Source organism: Abramis brama (assembly GCF_963993115.1).
Source record: "Abramis brama genome assembly, contig: SCAFFOLD_107, whole genome shotgun sequence".
Classification (NCBI taxonomy): domain Eukaryota; kingdom Metazoa; phylum Chordata; class Actinopteri; order Cypriniformes; family Leuciscidae; genus Abramis; species Abramis brama.
The window spans coordinates 52,898-71,463 of record NW_028156042.1 but is presented as its reverse complement, the minus strand read 5'-3'; the positions used below and the strand labels follow the sequence as shown (position 1 = coordinate 71,463).

General features: G+C 39.1%; 1 protein-coding gene across 2 annotated transcripts; it reads right to left on the bottom strand.

The window, feature by feature from the left end:
* Positions 1-1,413: 1,413 nt before the first annotated feature.
* LOC311077126 (uncharacterized protein) lies at positions 1,414-3,536 on the bottom strand. Of its 2 annotated transcripts, XM_084138936.1 has the most exons (4): positions 2,795-3,536; positions 2,409-2,552; positions 2,008-2,216; positions 1,568-1,732 (listed from the first exon to the last, which is right to left on the bottom strand). In XM_084138936.1, exons 1-4 carry the CDS (start codon positions 2,970-2,972, stop codon positions 1,706-1,708), a joined length of 558 nt encoding a protein of 185 aa, XP_083995062.1. In that variant the 5' UTR covers positions 2,973-3,536; the 3' UTR covers positions 1,568-1,705. The 2 variants fall into 2 exon arrangements, with proteins under 2 accessions (XP_083995061.1, XP_083995062.1); XM_084138935.1 differs by having other exon boundaries at positions 1,414-2,216.
* Positions 3,537-18,566: the final 15,030 nt, after the last annotated feature.

Here is an 18,566-nt window from a genome sequence, read left to right as displayed (position 1 = left end):
CGTCGCTGTCTGAAGTCGGACACAAGTTCTAACCATCAAGCACTGCTCAAGTTAGCCGCTGATCGTTCTGTGCAGCGCTGCATGAAGTCCAACAAGCCTAATGTAAAGGGGACGTAAAGATGGAGGAGAGAATGTAAAGGGGACGTAAAGAGGGAGGAGAGAATGTTAAGGGGACGTAAAGAGGGAGGAGAGAATATAAAGGGGACATAAAGAGGGAGGAGAGAATATAAAGGGGATGTAAAGAGGGAGGAGAGAATGTAAAGGGGACGTAAAGAGGGAGGAGAGAATGTAAAGGGGACGTAAAGAGGGAGGAGAAAATGTAAAGGGGAATGTAAAGAGGGAGGAGAGAATGTAAAGAGGGAGGGGAGAATGTAAAGAGGATGTAAAGGGGAGGAGATAATGTAAAAGGGGAGGAGAGAATGTAAAGGGGATGTAAAGAGGGAGGAGAGAATGTAAAGGGGATGTTAAGAGAGAGGAGAGAATTTAAAGGGGATGTAAAGAGGGAGGAGAGAATGTAAAGGGGACGTAAAGAGGGAGGAGAGAATGTAAAGGGGACGTAAAGAGGGAGGAGAGAATGTAAAGGGGATGTTAAGAGGGAGGAGAGAATGTAAAGGGGACGTAAAGAGGGAGGAGAAAATGTAAAGGGGACGTAAAGAGGGAGGAGAGAATGTAAAGGGATGTAAAGAGGGAGGAGAATGTAAAGGGGACGTAAAGAGGGAGGAGAAAATGTAAAGGGGATGAAAAGAGGGAGGAGAGAATGTAAAGGGATGTAAAGAGGGAGGAGAATGTAAAGGGATGTAAAGAGGGAGGAGAGCATTAGGCTTGTTGGACTTCATGCAGCGCTGCGCAGACCGATCAGCAGCTGACTTGAGCAGTGCATGCCGGTTAGAACTTGTGTCCGACTTCAGACAGCGAAGCCCCGTGACTGTGACGTATGGTATCAGAGTACGGCGAGAGCGATTGGAGAGCAGGAGGACTCAGCCAGCGCAGCTTCTCCAGAGCGACTCATGAGCTCTGATGACGACACAACTGATCCACGATTGGCCGAATCCACTGCAACACAATGATTAAGAGTTAATTCTCACACCTTTAGTTCCACTAATGCTCACAAATCTGTTTTTATAACAGTGAAATCCCCTTTCATGTAGTCACGCTGTTATATTGTCATGTTTATCCAAATAAAACTGATACAATGTAGACCCCACTTCATCGGTATTTAGGCTTATGTTGAACTTTATTCTTGTACAAACAGATGCTGTATTAAGCAGTACATGTATTGCATGAAAATGTCTCTGAAATATCTGTGTATTTGGCAAATAATGCATTTATTTCACTTCAGCTGTGGTAAAGTATGCAAACACAGCGTGAGCGTCTCTCAATTTTAATTTCTATACCTTTATCCTTATTTCTTTTAATTTAGCTCCATTTCTTACAAAAAGAGTATAATGTGCAAAGTGTTAAAGTGTTTGTGCCTCCCTACAAACCACCCTTTCTTTAAGAGTCGTGATCCTGTTCCGCACATAATTTCTCACACCAGTCCATGTTCGCTGCTTCAAAGCTTCTGGCTCTGCGTCACTACGGGAAGCAGAAAGTGTCCGACTCACGTGTCTGTTTTCAGCTCCTCCCGCCTGCACACTGCAACTCTCACCGATCGGTTACATCCAGCCACGGCCCATGTCCAACACACCTATTCACTCTTCCCTTTTTATCCTCTTAACATTCTCTCCTCCCTCTATGACAGAAATATCAAAAAGTTTAACATGACATTCCATCCAACTTCATTGCAACTGAACAAAGAAAACTGAATAATGAAAATTGACTATCTTAATATCCTCTACTTCTTCATTAGCCTTCTTATACTCTAACTTTGCACTTTATATTCTGTTTCATTCCATCCTCAAAATATTTCTACACCTATATCCTCATTTCTTTTAATTTAGCTCCATTTCTTACAAAAAGAGCATAATGTGCAAAGTGTTAAAGTGTTTGTGCCACCCTACAAACCACCTTTTCTTTAAGAGTCGTGATCCTGTTCCGCACATAATTTTTCACACCAGTCCATGTTCGCTGCTTCAAAGCTTCTGGCTCTGCGTGAATGCATCTTTCACAGTCTTGCTTACCAGGAACTTTGTATGTCTTGATGAACTTCATCATGTGTCTCTCTACTGCTTTTACCTCACTGTCCTCCCATTTCTTTTTTGGAGCGTTTGAAGAACCTATGAAATAGTTAAAAACAAGTAAATACTCATTACACATTCTCATTACAACTAAATTGGTGAGTAAAGACCAAATCAAGACTAATGTGTCCTAATGTGTATATTTTTTTCATTTGGCTGGATATTGCTGCATGGAGCTGATTCATGTTTATTTGATTATTGTTGTTTGTGTAGTTTAGAGATTTTTCTTACCTTGATCCTCCCATGAAACAGATTGATCAGATTGAACAAGTTGATCAGTCTCTGCTGGTGCTGTTTTCTGAGATAGGTCACTGTAATCCTCCTCATCACTTGACATGGAATCACCTTGGGCCTCAAGTTGCTCTAAATAATTCACTGACAAAAAAATTTACACTTTATTGCTTATACTTACCATCTGTGACATGATTATATATGTTACCGGCAAAGTGTGAAATCCCGTTATTGTATAGAATGCCTGATGGTTACCTAAGTTACCTACCTACATTACCTAGGGCATTCTATAGAATTCCGGATTACACACTTTGCCGGTAACATATACATTGTTTTGCAAATATGTAAAGAACAGATACACACAGACAGTCCAAGTATACTCGTACCATTTGGGTCAATTTCAATGTCATCAAGTTTCTTTCCTTTGTAGTCAGACAGTGTTCCTTTCTCCATGGCCATTAGCAGCTGGGAGAGCACTTGTTCAACAGGATGGGGTCTGATGTGACCAAACATACCAAAAATCAGCTCAGATGAATCGGATGGTAGTTCTTCTGGACATGACATTGTCAAAAGTGCTTTGATACATCCAACATCTCCCAACGAGGCAGGTAGTTCATCTGATCAATTTATGACTGTACCATCACCAAAAAAGATGAAATGCCAATCTAAAGAGACAAACACCTTGTCTGGTGATAAGACTTTTATTCAGTCAATGCCATCACCAAAGACGGAACTCCGCAAGGCGTACAAGAAGCAGTATTGCCTTAATTGCTCTAAGCCATATTCAAAAATGGCAAGACACCTTGAATTTGTCCATCGCAACGAAGTGGGGGTTGTAAAGGCAATAGCATTTCCAAAACATTCCAAAGAAAGACGAGTACAGTTGAACCTCCTTTGAAAAAGGGGCAACTTTGCCCACAACACAGATGTGGTGAGACAAGGACATGGGGAGATGATTGCCTACTACCGTTCAAAAAATAGACAAAGAGCCAAAGAATTTATTCACTGCATTTACTGCCAAGGGCCTTATAACAAGCGTAGCCTTTGGAAACATATCAAAAACTGTCCTCTGAAACCTAAAGATGATGATGCCCAGGGCAGGAAAAGAGTTCGACCTCTGTGTGCTCTAAACACACCAGTCGGCTTAGAAGTGAGCAAAGGTTTCAAGAAAATAGTGTCCTTTATGAACTATGATGAAGTTTCGCGTGTAGTTCATACTGACAGATGCATCTTTCCTTTGTAGTCAGACAGTGTTCCTTTCTCCATGGCCATTAGGACTTTACTCATTTTTGCCAGCTGCAGTGTTCCCTCTGCGATGGACAAACTCAAGGTGTCTGGCCATTTTTGACCATGTCATGTCCAGAAGAACTACCATCCGATTCATCTGAGCTGATTTTTGGTATGTTTGGTCAACATCGCTGTAGTCTGTGACATCGCTGTAGTCTGTGTCACAGACGGTACTTCCTGAATACTGAATGAGAGAATATAACACTTACTCAAGGCAGTGGTTCCTGTAACATTATGTTTCATCGCATTGTGGATACTGGCAAGCAAAGTCATAATTATGCCAAAAAAATTGAGCATATAAAGTATCACATGGCAAGTCACATACCTGTCTTTTTCTTGATGGCCTTAAAGAGGATATCTGGAAGAGGAGAAATACAAACAAATATAAATAATATATAATTTCATATAATCTATTGTTAGTTCTACAAGTGCAATACAGCCAGACCATCCCAATAATTAAGCAAATTAATCTACCCACCTCCCTTAATGAGAGTGTCTCAGACATCTGCGATTTTGAATCACTGATAAGAGTGAAGATAAGGGTGGAGCAAGAGAAGATGATGATGATGATGATGAAGGCTGCGCATAGGAAGGCAATGAAGGCTGCCCAGGCGAGGATGATGAAGATGAAGGCTGCCCAGGCGAGGATGATGAAGATGAAGGCTGCCCAGGCGAGGATGATGAAGATGAAGGCTGCCCAGGCGAGGATGAGGATGATGAAGAGGAAGGCTGCCCAGGCGAGGATGAGGATGATGAAGATGAAGGCTGCTCAGGCAAGAATGATGAAGATGAAGCCTGCCCAGGCGAGGATGATGAAGGCTGCCCAGGCGAGGATGAGGATGATGAAGAGGAAGGCTGCCCAGGCGAGGATGATGAAGATGAAGGCTGCCCAGGCGAGGATGAGGATGATGAAGATGAAGGCTGCCCAGGCGAGGATGATGAAGGCTGCCTAGGCGAGGATGAGGATGATGAAGGCTGCCTAGGCAAAGATGAGGATGATGAAGATGAAGGCTGCCCACGCGAGGATGATGAAGATGAAGCCTGCCCAGGCGAGGATGATGAAGGCTGCCCAGGCGAGGATGAGGATGATGAAGAGGAAGGCTGCCTAGGCGAGGATGATGAAGATGAAGGCTGCCCAGGCGAGGATGATGAAGGCTGCCTAGGCGAGGATGAGGATGATGAAGGCTGCCCAGGCGAGGATGATGAAGGCTGCCCAGGCGAGGATGAGGATGATGAAGGCTGCCTAGGCGAGGATGATGAAGATGAAGGCTGCCCAGGCGAGGATGATAAAGGCTGCCTAGGCGAGGATGATGAAGGCTGCCTAGGCGAGGATGAGGATGATGAAGGCTGCCTAGGCAAAGATGAGGATGATGAAGATGAAGGCTGCCCACGCGAGGATGATGAAGATGAAGCCTGCCCAGGCGAGGATGATGAAGGCTGCCCAGGCGAGGATGAGGATGATGAAGAGGAAGGCTGCCTAGGCGAGGATGATGAAGATGAAGGCTGCCCAGGCGAGGATGATGAAGGCTGCCTAGGCGAGGATGAGGATGATGAAGGCTGCCCAGGCGAGGATGATGAAGGCTGCCCAGGCGAGGATGAGGATGATGAAGGCTGCCTAGGCGAGGATGAGGATGATGAAGATGAAGGCTGCCTAGGCGAGGATGAGGATGATGAAGGCTGCCCAGGAGAGGATGATGAAGGCTGCCTAGGCGAGGATGAGGATGATGAAGGCTGCCCAGGCGAGGATGATGAAGGCTGCCCAGGCGAGGATGACGAAGGCTGCCCAGGCGAGGATGATGAAGGCTGCCCAGGCGAGGATGATGATGATGATGAAGGCTGCCCAGACGAGGATGATGATGATGAAGGCTGCCCAGGCGAGGATGAGGATGATGAAGGCTGCCCAGGCGAGGATGATGATGATGAAGGCTGCCCAGGCGAGGATGAGGATGATGAAGGCTGCCCAGGCGAGGATGAGGATGATGAAGATGAAGGCTGCCTAGGCGAGGATGAGGATGATGAAGGCTGCCCAGGCGAGGATGATGAAGGCTGCCTAGGCGAGGATGAGGATGATGAAGGCTGCCCAGGCGAGGATGAGGATGATGAAGGCTGCCTACTAGGCGAGGATGATGAAGGCTGCCCAGGCAAAGATGATGAAGGCTGCCCAGGCGAGGATGATGAAGGCTGCCCAGGCGAAGATGATGAAGGCTGCCCAGGCGAGGATGATGAAGGCTGCCCAGGCGAAGCTGATGAAGGCTGCCCAGGCGAGGATGAGGATGATGAAGGCTGCCCAGGCGAGGATGAGGATGATGAAGGCTGCCCAGGCGAGGATGAGGATGATGAAGGCTGCCCAGGCGAGGATGAGGATGATGAAGGCTGCCCAGGCGAGGATGATGAAGGCTGCCCAGGCGAAGATGATGATGATGAAGGCTGCCCAGGCGAGGATGAAGGTGGCATGGGTGGCGCAGGAGCTGGTGACGGTGATGAGGACAGGGCAGGAGAGCATGAGGTTGATGAGGCCATTATAGAGGTGGACAAAGCACAGGGTGCCGATGAAGAGGGTGCATCAGATGTGGATGCGACTGAGGATGACTGTGACAGCTTGAAATATAATTTGAATAAAAATATAAGGTCTAAAAGCAAAAGGACTAAGCAAACTGTTAATTAATAAAATAAATGAATAATAAAATAATTAACCGTTAATTGACTGAGGCGTTGATCACAGAATAGTGTGATTATGTTCACATATTACTCACCAAACAAACTTTTTGTGATTGCTGTTTAGCAATCTTGTGTTCCTTTTCAATTTCTGCTCTGTTAAAACGTTCATAGCAATCTTCATGATGTTGTCTTAATTTTGCCAATCTTGATTGAAACCGCTTCTGCAGATATATAAAGAGGTATTTAGCTTAAACAAGAATAAAATGTACATTAGCAATATTGAAAACTGTGGCACCCATTTCAGACAAGAACAAACACACTGTAGGAGTGAACAAAAAATGTTTTGCACATTTCAAAGCAAAGATCATTAATAAAATAAAAACTCTAAACAAACATTTATACAAACTTTACATACAAATTGTGACAATAGTCACATTAATAGTTACATTGGTTCAGAGTCAGACATTTAAACTCTGAACCAATAACTATACTTAACTAGCAGAGGTTGGTAGTAAGGCGCTACATTTACTCCATACCATCCAAGTCATTTTTAGTTTGTTTGTTTTAATTGTGGGTACATTTTACATAAGTGTGGGTACATAAGTACATTTCTAATGGCAATACAATTTTGTATCATTTGAAGCGTTTATACACTAGTGACGGGTCGTCATGAACGAATCTTTAATATGACTCGGGACTACCGAGTTGTCTCAGAGAGTGATTCGTTCATTTTGCGCTGACCGCACATGCCCAACATCCCATGGGTTCTGTACTGGAAACAGAAATGATTAGTTCATCTCTCGAGACTTCGGGTCCAAGTCTTTCGTTCTTCCGGTCAGTCCCACAGAGGCTATGCTGTCAGTACCGGAAAGATAAATGATTAGTTCACCTATCAAGTCCACGAAAACTCAAAAGATGAACTAATCAATTCTGTATCCGGTAGCGACTGCATAGCTCAGCCTATATGGGGCTGTCACGTGATGCACGAATGACTTGAACCCAAAGTCGATAGACTCGAAACGTGAACTAATCAATACTGTATCTGGTACTACAGACTGCAAAGCTCAGTTTATGAGGATCACGGGATGATCGAACGGCTTAGATCGGGAGGTGAGGTAAACTAACAGAATGCATAGCCTGAAGACCCAAATAAATAAATTAACTGTTTCTCATAATATGGCCTTTTTCTTGCATTGCAATTTTTTTCTTATTCTAAATGCGATCAACATTTGATGTGTTTGGGGAATTTGGCTAACATGTAACATTTTAAATACATTCTGCTGAAATGAACGAAATAACTTGAAAAAAGATTTGTTCATTTTGATGAACGAGATTTAAAGATCTGAGTCAGTAAAATGATCCGAACTTCCCACTACTATTACACACGTGTGCTGGATGAAGTGGATATGCACCTACAATCAACTAAAACCAAACCTTTAAAAAGCATCCTATGGTTTGCCAGCGATAAAGATCTTTTCGAGTTGAACACCTGAGCGCCAGCTGTTAGTGGTTGCCTGTGTTGCGTGTTCATTATTTTGGGGGCCGAGCAATGAAGGGAGGGGTGTGTCTGTTTGGGTGTCGATTTCAAATATCAATAGTGTTTCTCAGAAATCACTCACTGCACTTTCAACTAGCTGGCAGTAAACATCAGTAGATAGTTGCTGCATGTATGAGATGGTTACCGTTTTATTCATTGATGTTATTGCTTTGCCTGACTGCTTATATGGACCATTGCTGTTCACCTTGTCCAATTCAGGAGAAGAAACAGAAGCTGAACAATGGGGCTGGATGTCAGAAAAGAAACCAGTGAATATCAAAATCAGAATATTTGTAAAGGACAGAAAAACTTGTTCATGTTCATTCCTCTAGCTGTCCTACACGTTATCTATCATTTCTTTCACACACAACTCTACGCTGAAAGAGTCAATAATATAATGATACAGATGTTTTAAAGTGGACTTACCGATTTCTGCAGACCCAAACTGCTGGCTGGCTTTTTATCAGTGGATTCTGCTGATGCTTTATTCAAAGGCTTGAGAAATATGAGACCACAATCACATGGTAACTAATCAGAATGAGAGTTAAGATTATGAGATTTGTGAGAATTACTGATTAATCTCTTTAGCATTTTCTTGATAGTACCTTGACTCGCCATGGCCAATCTGAGTCGCCATAATTGTAAGTGATTTCCTCCCCTGGTAGAATGTCTCGTACAGCAAAGAGACACAGGTGAGGTTTTCTGCTCACTTCAACGGTTCTCATTTTGCAAGTATTTCTGGTCTCATCATTTACATAAGTCTTCCCAAGGACGAGTCTTCTTTAGATGCATCCATGCTATAAAGACATAAAATGACCACTCAGTACTAGCTAGACATGTACAGTTATTATAAGTGGTTCTGAACCCCAGTCCTGGGAACCCACCACTCTGCATATGCTGTATGTCTGGTGTTTTAATCCACCTGATTCAGATGAGGAGTTCATCATCAGAACACAGCTCTATGAACTCATCTGAGTGTGTCAGGTGAAGGAGACATACAGAATCTGCAGAGAGGAGGGTCTGAGAACCACTGATCTATATGATATATGAGATTAAATGGCGCACTGCAACATCCTCTCAGCTCTCAGATAAAGGCATCTAAAATTAATCATTTTGTTCTCTTTAGGGAATACAGGGAAAGCCAATTTAGATGACTCAAGGAAACTGCACTCAGTACTCTTAATGTCAGTTCATGTTGAATTTTAATTATTAGGGTGTGTTCACACCTGGCATGTTTGTTTAGACTGTTAGTGTGGTTAATTTGAATAAGTGTGAACACTGCCATCTGAAACCTGGTGCCACCAAACAAGAGGATCCAGATGCTGAATAAATAGGTCTCAGTTGGCTTCCAAACGAACTCTGGTGCGGTTCGAATGAAAAAAGAATGTAACATGGACCCAGAGACATGTAAACGAACCAAAAACAGGAAGATGTGACCCTAAAAAGGACAGACTGGTCAAGCATAACAGGTTTGACAATAGAAATGCCAATCTGAACACTAAGCGGACCCGGACCAAACGAACCAAGCGAACAGAACTCCAGGTATGAACACATCCTAAGTATTTTACAGTTCCAGATATTTTAGCATCCTTACTACATCAATCCAACAGTTCTGTACTCACCACCAATTTTTGCCATGCCACTGAAAATCAAACAGGAACGTGTTCTCAGCTTCAGTGTAGTGTTCAGTTCGGTCGGAAGAAAGCTCTAAAGAGGAGAAATACATTAGCTGCAGTTTCTTTAATGTCAACTATTATTTTATTACTAAAAGTTCTCTACCATATGACGTACATTATACGATGTGAAAGGGAAATTACTTAAGGAAAATAGTCAAAAGTCAGGCTAATCTCAAAGCATGATTTGCTTTTTATACTTTACATTATACTTTTAAGTCTTAAAATTATACAGTTAAAATTACATACATTTTCTTACACAAACCTATTTTTGCAGGCCAACCCGGTAGTAGTTGAACATCCCCTGGTTTCCTCCACAAAAACCCACTGGGATTTGCAGAAAATAAGCTAAAGTTAATCTATAAACTACACCACGGTTGACCAACTTCAACTTCCTTACGATGAAGCTTCAACAACTGTGTTGCATTATTTTAAAAGACAATTCTGTTTGTTTATTATTTGCATCTCTTTCAGGTAGTTTTTCTTTGTGGTATATGGATGTTTTATGTGGCTTCTATAGTTTAGATAAAAGTATAGAGTTTTTTTTTTTTTTTGTTGATAAATGTGCCTCCAGGAACTCTAAAGCTTTAAAATCCATCTCCCTGTGTAATATTTATAATGTTTCTGCATTATTATAATGCATGTTTGACTGATTGTGTGATGTATACATCCCCATCCCTACATCTACCTAGAATAGTTTGCAAGAGTGCGATTATAAACACAACGAGGCTGTGAAAGTGACTAGATGAGTTAATCTGTTCAGCTGATGACGTTTAATGTCCCAGACAACCCGTCTCCCATTTAGACACTTGTTAACAACTGCCTTTTACCAGACAAGTAAAGGCTTTTAAAAAAAACACACAAGAGAGTATTACTATTTTATGTTGTGGAGTAAAGCGTGAAAATATCTTGATCTTGTGCTAACCATGGATCTTATTTCAGGAATTTAACCAAAACCCATTGATCATGTTTACATGCACACCGATACGCTGATAACAAAATAAAATCACCTTCTTGAAATAATCCATTATCCAGGTTTACATGCAAACCAATAACCACGTAAACCACTACTTTATAAGTAAATCAGGTTAATGACGTCAAAACCTAACCATTCGTTTATCTGACTGTGTATTTCATATGTCATGTCAGTTGTGATGTTAAATAAAGCCCAAGAGTATTCCAGAATTTCAGAGGAAAACTTCCAGACTCATATTCTCCTCTCATGCAGTATCGGGTGCAGGATTTTGACTGTACCACTTCTGAACGAGATGAGAATACTTTTAAGAGGTTCTTGGGTCAAGAAAACACTCGCTCTGTCTGGATGTGCTTTAATCCAAAATAAGGACACTTTCCTGTCACACATCACACATGCTCCCTTCAATAAGCCACAGAACACAGAGGTTAATGTGTTTACATGCCGGGCAAATCTGCAAATAAGGGGCAAAAATCTATCTGTGTCGATTGGTTTATGCTTATGCTGTTTATGGTGACCTTAGTCTGCGTTTACATGACCACATGCACTGTCGGCTTATTATGCATAACTGGGTTCAGAATGTGCAAATAAACATTGACTTTGGGTTGATGGAACCAGAAATGCAAAAATGTAACTGGTTTTGTTTAACTTGTGAAACATGGATATTAGTTGGCCTAACAACCATATGACTCACCTCACATTAAATTCTCAGTTTTGTAGATTAACGTTATTACTAAACTGCTTAGTAATTTATACTTGCCTTTATATTTGCTGATGAACTGCTCTCGAAGCCCAGGCTTGTCGGTTTCACAGGTAATGTGATGCTCAGCGTCCTGCAGAGGTTTTTTACGCCTTTTATTTCCCAGCATGCTGAATTTCTTTCTTGAAATGACTGAAAAAAATAAATAAAATAAATATAAGGTGAATGAAATAAATAAGCATATTTAAAAAAATCTTGTTGATCTTACTGGAATTGTTCACCCAAAAACATACATAATTAACATACAATTATATTAATTGTTGTTTCAATTGAACCTCATGTTGTTCCAAACCTGTGTTGTGTTTTTTTCTGTTAAACACTAAAGTATATCTTTATATTATATCAACAGAGCTCTATTCAATGACAGCACATGTGACCAGTCAACAACAGGCATTTAGATAAAAAAGGCAATGTCAATGATGCCAAAAACCATTAGTTCTTGTGTGCCTTGTGACCACAATTGACATCAATCTACTGTATATTCATATTTGATTTAAGAGCGTATGGGAGATTTTCAGTCAGTAACCAGCTAGATTCATAGGGGCTATTTTTAATGTGCTTTTGGTCTGCTTTGGATTTGACACACACAATAAAAATACTATAAAGTGTCTATGTACTGGCATTGGGCAAAAAAGCTCTATAAAGATAAATAATAATAAGAACAGGCATATAATGTAATAAAAAATATTATATAAAATAAAAATTATCAAATAATAATGATATAAAAAAATGGAATTCATTATTTCATTATTTATACAAATTACTGTTGATAGTTGACAACACTTTTGATTAAAAAAAAAAACAATGATATAGGCTAGTAGACTATCACTGACTCAGTTGTTTAGATTAATTTGCAGAATCTAAAGTACTATTATATAAAAAATAACAAAATTCTATTTACTGGCCATTGCCTACAAGTTGGCAATAAACTTTTTCTTTATTGCAGCAAATCATCATATTAGAAGCAAACTCAAATACAGTCGAGAAGTAAATAAAACCCTAAGGAAAAAATAATTAAACAACTAAAATAAACACATCTTACTAACTTTCATATTTCACAATGTATTTAGTTATCATGCATTTTGAGGACAAGTCTAGATCTCACCTTTAGCCTTTAATGCGTGCGTGGTGGGGGTTGTCGTCGTCTGTTTCGCGTCCCATTGTCACGTGTCTGCATTTCCCGGGAAAACACATCCACGGTCGCAGACTTGCGTAAATGACGTAATTACGTATTTGGATTTCACGTTGAAATTGTGACTACATTTATTTAACCTAATAGAACATTATCTGATGGCAAGAATCTTTTTTTCCACAGTTTTAATCACAGTACTCTTTCTTCAAACTAAAAAAAAACAAAACAAAAAAACCTGTGGTGAAGTGAGTCTTTCCAGAGTGTCTTTTCCGGTCTTTTCTAGTGGACAGAGCACATGATCACTTTTAAACGAATCCACCCGCCTCGAACTAGGAACCACTGCGCATGTGCGTACAAACACAGGTTTAAAAGAGCAAAAAATGCCTAAATGAGCAACCTAGATCTCTTGAACAGGCATATTATTTTCTACTAATATCATTAATCAAAATAGTAAATTGATGTCTGCAAATATACAGCAGGGCTGATATGAGCTGGTATATCTCCAGTTCTGCACTTGTCTGTGTTGTTGTCATTTCATCAGTGTCCCACAACTACTTCAGAATTTATTTGAGTTAAGAAGGGGGAAGGAGTGTGGATTATTTCGAGGCTCAAAATTAAACTTTAACGTGTAATTTAACAGCATTATCTTTTTATGTATTTAATAAATGAATGGTATTTACATTAAAGGGCGGAGAAGCTGTTAGACAATGTAAAAGTGCTTTAAAAACGCATAGCCACAACAGATTGTCATCTTTTGAGCAGCACTGCTGATTACCTATCTCTCTGTCACTGGTCAGTCTGTTAGTTCATTCATCTCATCTCTTTCACTCTGCAGTCAGTCTCAGTGCTGTGGGGGAAGGGCGCGCACGCGATCAGTCTCAGTGCTGTGGGTGAAGGGCGCGCACGCGATCAGTCTCAGTGCTGTGGGGGAAGGGCGCGCGCGCGATCAGAGTCAGTGCTGTGGGGGAAGGGCGGCTGATCACAGTATGAGCAGATCTCAGTCAGTCTGACAGGCAGAGACAGAGCTAGGGTTAGGGTTAGGGTTAGGGTTAGGGTTAGTGTAGATCCAATGGCTTTTAAAATCAAAGTAAGAACAAAATACATCTGTAAACAAACATTTAAACGTGTCAGCTTGATTCATGATTCTTTTAAACACTTTTTTTCTTTTGTATTATGACTATATGTAACTGCTGTCTCTATCTCTCTCTCTCTCTCTCTCTCTTTCTCTCTCTCTCGAGAGAGAGAGACTCTCTATATATATATAGAGAGAGAGAGAGAGAGAGAGACAGCAGTTACATAATGTTTGCTGTAACTGCTCTATTAACAGTTATTATCAGTCACTTTAGTACATTTATTGAATCATCCTTAAGATTTGCACACCAGTACCTAAGTGCATTTCGTACAAACAGCAGAACACAATAGATTAGCCTACCATCAAACTCCTGTAACTTGCTCAAAATCCTTAGTACAATATCAAAGAACATATCCTTGTGTCATTGTTCACAAACAAGAATGTCAAAATGCTTAGTTTCAGATGTAAACTATGGCTACGATTTTGATGACAATGATTGAAAATACAAAATACTGCACTGTATCTGAATGACATATAAATTTAAACAGCACACATATACGCATTACTCTAGAGGAGACTGGACAGGATTCACATATGCACTTTTACTGTTGGTCTGACAAAAGATTACAGTACAGTGGCACTGTGATATAAAAAACAAGACTATCACACATATACTGTATGTACGTGTCTCTATCAAGTATATTTACTGTATAATGTATAATGCAAGTAGACTTCTGTAATAGCCTATAGCATTACAGTAAGTCTACAGTTTATGGTGAACAGTACAGTGCAGTAGAGTGAACACTGTCTGATTACACACCTGTTCTGTCTACAAACGCTTGAATGATTGAAGACACACGGTTGTTCTCCCAACATTCGGCTGCACCCTTCATCCAGCCTCGGCCATAAGGTCATGAATGAGAACATGATCTACAATAATGGCACTTATTTCTTCTGAAACACACAATCTTAGCCTGTTCCTCTGTTTTACCTCCTTACCCTTCCACCACACATCCTTGCTCCTCTTCTTCTTCTCGGCTGTTCACCCTGTTGTTCTTCCTCTCTCAGAGTGTGTAACGTGTTGTGCTCTGTATGCATCCCAGATGAAGCTTCATGAGATGCACTCTGAGCTATTATAGAGAACTGGTTGATCATTGATTGATCTAATGCTTTACATTCCCCTTCATTAGTGAAATTCAGAACTCACCTCTGCAATTCAACAATTCAGGACAAAAAAAGTCTAATAGAATTGTATAGAAAATATGTTTGACAGTTTATGACAACTAGTTCAACCAATTCTGCATTTAATGACTTATGGAACTAATGCCTATATGTTTTGTGGGGTAAGACTATTCAACAGAGAACCAGTATAATACATTTTTATAAACATGACATAAGCAATTAATAATGTAAGAAACAGCATACATTTGCACATAATCAACTGCATGAATGTACTGCAATTTGTTCAAAAGAATGAGAAATTGCTTTTATGAGGTGCACAAGTAGATAATGTGGAGATTGAACAAGTAAGAATTTTAGTTGTGATCTGAGAAATGCACCAAAGCAACTGAGAAAAACTGTAATATAATTAATATAATAATATAGTATCATTAGAATTGTTGCTGTAACTGCTCTCCTTTATATAATATAATATAAAGAGAATGTTTGCAGTAACTGATCTCCTCTATATAATATAATAATATAATATAATATAATACAATATAAAGAGAATGTTTGCTGTAGCTGATCTCCTCTATATAATATAATATAATATACGTTAATATAAAGAGAATGTTTGCAGTAATTGCTCTCCTCTATATAATATAATATAATATAATATAATATAATATAATATAATATGAGAATGTTTGCAGTAACTGCTCTCCTCTATATAATATAATATAATATAATATAATATAATATAATATAATATAATATAATATAATATAATATAATATAATATAATATGAGAATGTTTGCAGTAACTGCTCTCCTCTATATAATATAATATAATATAATATAATATAATATAATATAATATAATATAATATAATATAATATAATATAATATAATATGAGAATGTTTGCAGTAACTGCTCTCCTCTATATAATATAATATAATATAATATAATATAATATGAGAATGTTTGCAGTAACTGCTCTCCTCTATATAATATAATATAATATAATATAAAGAGAATGTTTGCAGTAACTGATCTCCTCTATATAATACAATATAATATAATATAATATAATATAAAGAGAATGTTTGCAGTAACTGCTCTCCTCTATATAATATAATATAATATAATATAATATAATATAATATAATATAATATAATATAATATAATGTAAAGAGAATGTTTGCTGTAACTGCTCTCCTCTATATAATACAATAAATATAATATAATATAATATAATATAATATAATATAATATAATATAATATAATATAATATAAAGAGAATGTTTGCAGTAACTGCTCTCCTCTATATAATATAATATAATATAAAGAGAATGTTTGCTGTAACTGATCTCCTCTATATAATATAATATAATATAATATAATATAATATAATATAATATAATATAATATAATATAATATAATAAGAATGTTTGCTGTAAGTGAATGTGTTGCTGTGGTAACGGACTCCAGCTCGGTGGGTGGGGGAGGGGCGGCGGCCGCTCAGGGAAATCGCTCATAATATGACAGGGAACGGCAGAGCGCAAAGTAGGAGAAAACACTTAAAACAAATAAAATCACTCATAAAAGCAAGCGATTTTTGCATGTTTTCACATCTTTTTGTGGCTTGTGTATTTTTATTGAACAAACTCAGATGAATAAATCATCACACATATTGACAGATTTAAACAATTGTCCCTCGATCCGCTTTTGGAAGGAAATATGTACTTTTTAAATTCACATGACGTAATGTGCCTGTCCCTTCCCCGCTTCAAACTCGTTCCTATATGATTAACAAACTCCTATGTAAGTTACTGTACGTGCTGTAACGTATAGTCTCTGTATAGGGTGCGGGGCAGCAGCGCGATCTTCACACACACACAGAGCAGACTCTGATGCGAGCGCAAAACTGCGAGGATTAAAGTTTAGAAACATGCTCATATAAATCGCGAGAGCTCCAGCTCAGGGCAAATTAGTCTATTTTTATTTAAATACTAATTATTGGGAATTTATCTATAATTTTCTGTCAATTCATTCATTAATCATGATTTTTTTTGCCTCCGCCATGTTTGTTGATGACGTATTGGCGTCTGATTGGTCAGATCATGAATTCCCGCTCTCGTAGTAGCTTCCTGCGCTCTGATTGGTCAGAATCCCCGAAGTGTGTATCTTTTCCGGAAGTGCAGTACTCCTAGAGGGCGCTGTGTTATACACACTTTAGTGGGGGGGCATACACACTTCAGGTACACAAATCACTTAAAAGTGATTTTTTGGGACAAGTGAGATTTTAAGCCTGGACACCATTTTAGAGCATGCTGAATGCCACTGTATAGTCAAACAAATGAGGACATACAAAATGTCCTCAATTTTTTGGGTGGTCCTCAGTTTACCGGTGTGTATTCTGGTGAATGTACCCAAAAGTGATATAAGTAAACGCACACACACAGAGACACACACATACACAAACACACACACATACACACACACACACAGACAGACATGCACATACTACTACTTTTTTTAGGTATATACATAAACACGCAATACAGCCAAATTGCTCCACGTCATTTCTTTTTGTGGAAAGCCAGTGCAGGCCTGAGCGGTAGTGTTGTTTTTGGCGGCCTGTTTTAATTTTAGTTTTAGTCTAGTCTTTGTGTCAGGCTGTCATTTTAGTTTTTATTAGTTTTAGTCACATTCATACTCTTTTTAGTCTAGTCAAGTTTTAGTCGACGAAAACTGATGACATTTTAGTCTAGTTTTAGTCAACGAAAACTGATGACATTTTAGTCTAGTTTTAGTCGACGAAAACTGATGACATTTTAGTCTAGTTTTAGTCAATGAAAATTGTATTTTAGTCTCTTTTTAGTAATGCGATTTTATTTAACCCAGTCAATATAGAATTTCAAACAAGGCTTATTATAGGCTATTTAGTAGGCCTATATTTAGAGCTGTGACGGTGGCAGGTTTTTTTACCACCGCGGTAATGGACCAACTACCGGCGGTGGTTGGGGGGTTATTAAAAAAAATACACTCTGCGCTTTGGATGTGGGACACGAGCAGGAAAACACGAAGATATCGATCTCTTTATGATATCTTCGTGTTTTCTACTTGATGTAAATTGGTTTGAAGAGCGAATTTTATCCTCCACAAGGGCGAGATATTTAGGCTGTGTTTGAGATTGCGCTGCCAGAGAAAGTGAAACTAAAAATCACCCACACGTGTCAAACGCGCTTTACAACTAAACTCGCGCCCAATGTCTAATATAACAAGCACAAACTGTGTTAAAAAGAATTTGACATGCAAGTACAAATGTAGGCTATCTGTCCTACAGCGTTTTTCTACTTTACCACAGTAAAGAATACGAATATAATAGGCCTAATTAGAAGCGAACTAAGAAACGTTTATAATACCTTTAGAAAATGGGTGAGATTTGGGAAAAGAAACAAGAGATTCCATGCAGGGATGAGTCACGATTTTTGGATATTCGATTAGTTTATTTAATTATAAAATATCGAATAGGTTGTGCGATTATACTCTAAAATAAAATCTCCATGTTCTGGCGCTGATGCGGTGACGTGTTCATGTAACAAGAGACGCTGCCAATAACAGCTGTCACAAAGAACCAGCAAAAGTAATGATTAGGAATGTGTCAAATATATCAATGAGACATTTTAATAGAATAACTAATGGAGTAATATATGGTTAAATTCGCTGATAATCGGGTGACCAGATCGCAATCCAGAATTTAAAGCCGACAAAGCTATGGGTTCACGCACAACTCTCTCATTCGTCGTGACGTTACATTTCGTCTCGTCTCGTTTTGGTCAACGAAAATGAAGAGACATTTTAGCATAGTTTTTATTTTTTAAACCACATTTAGTC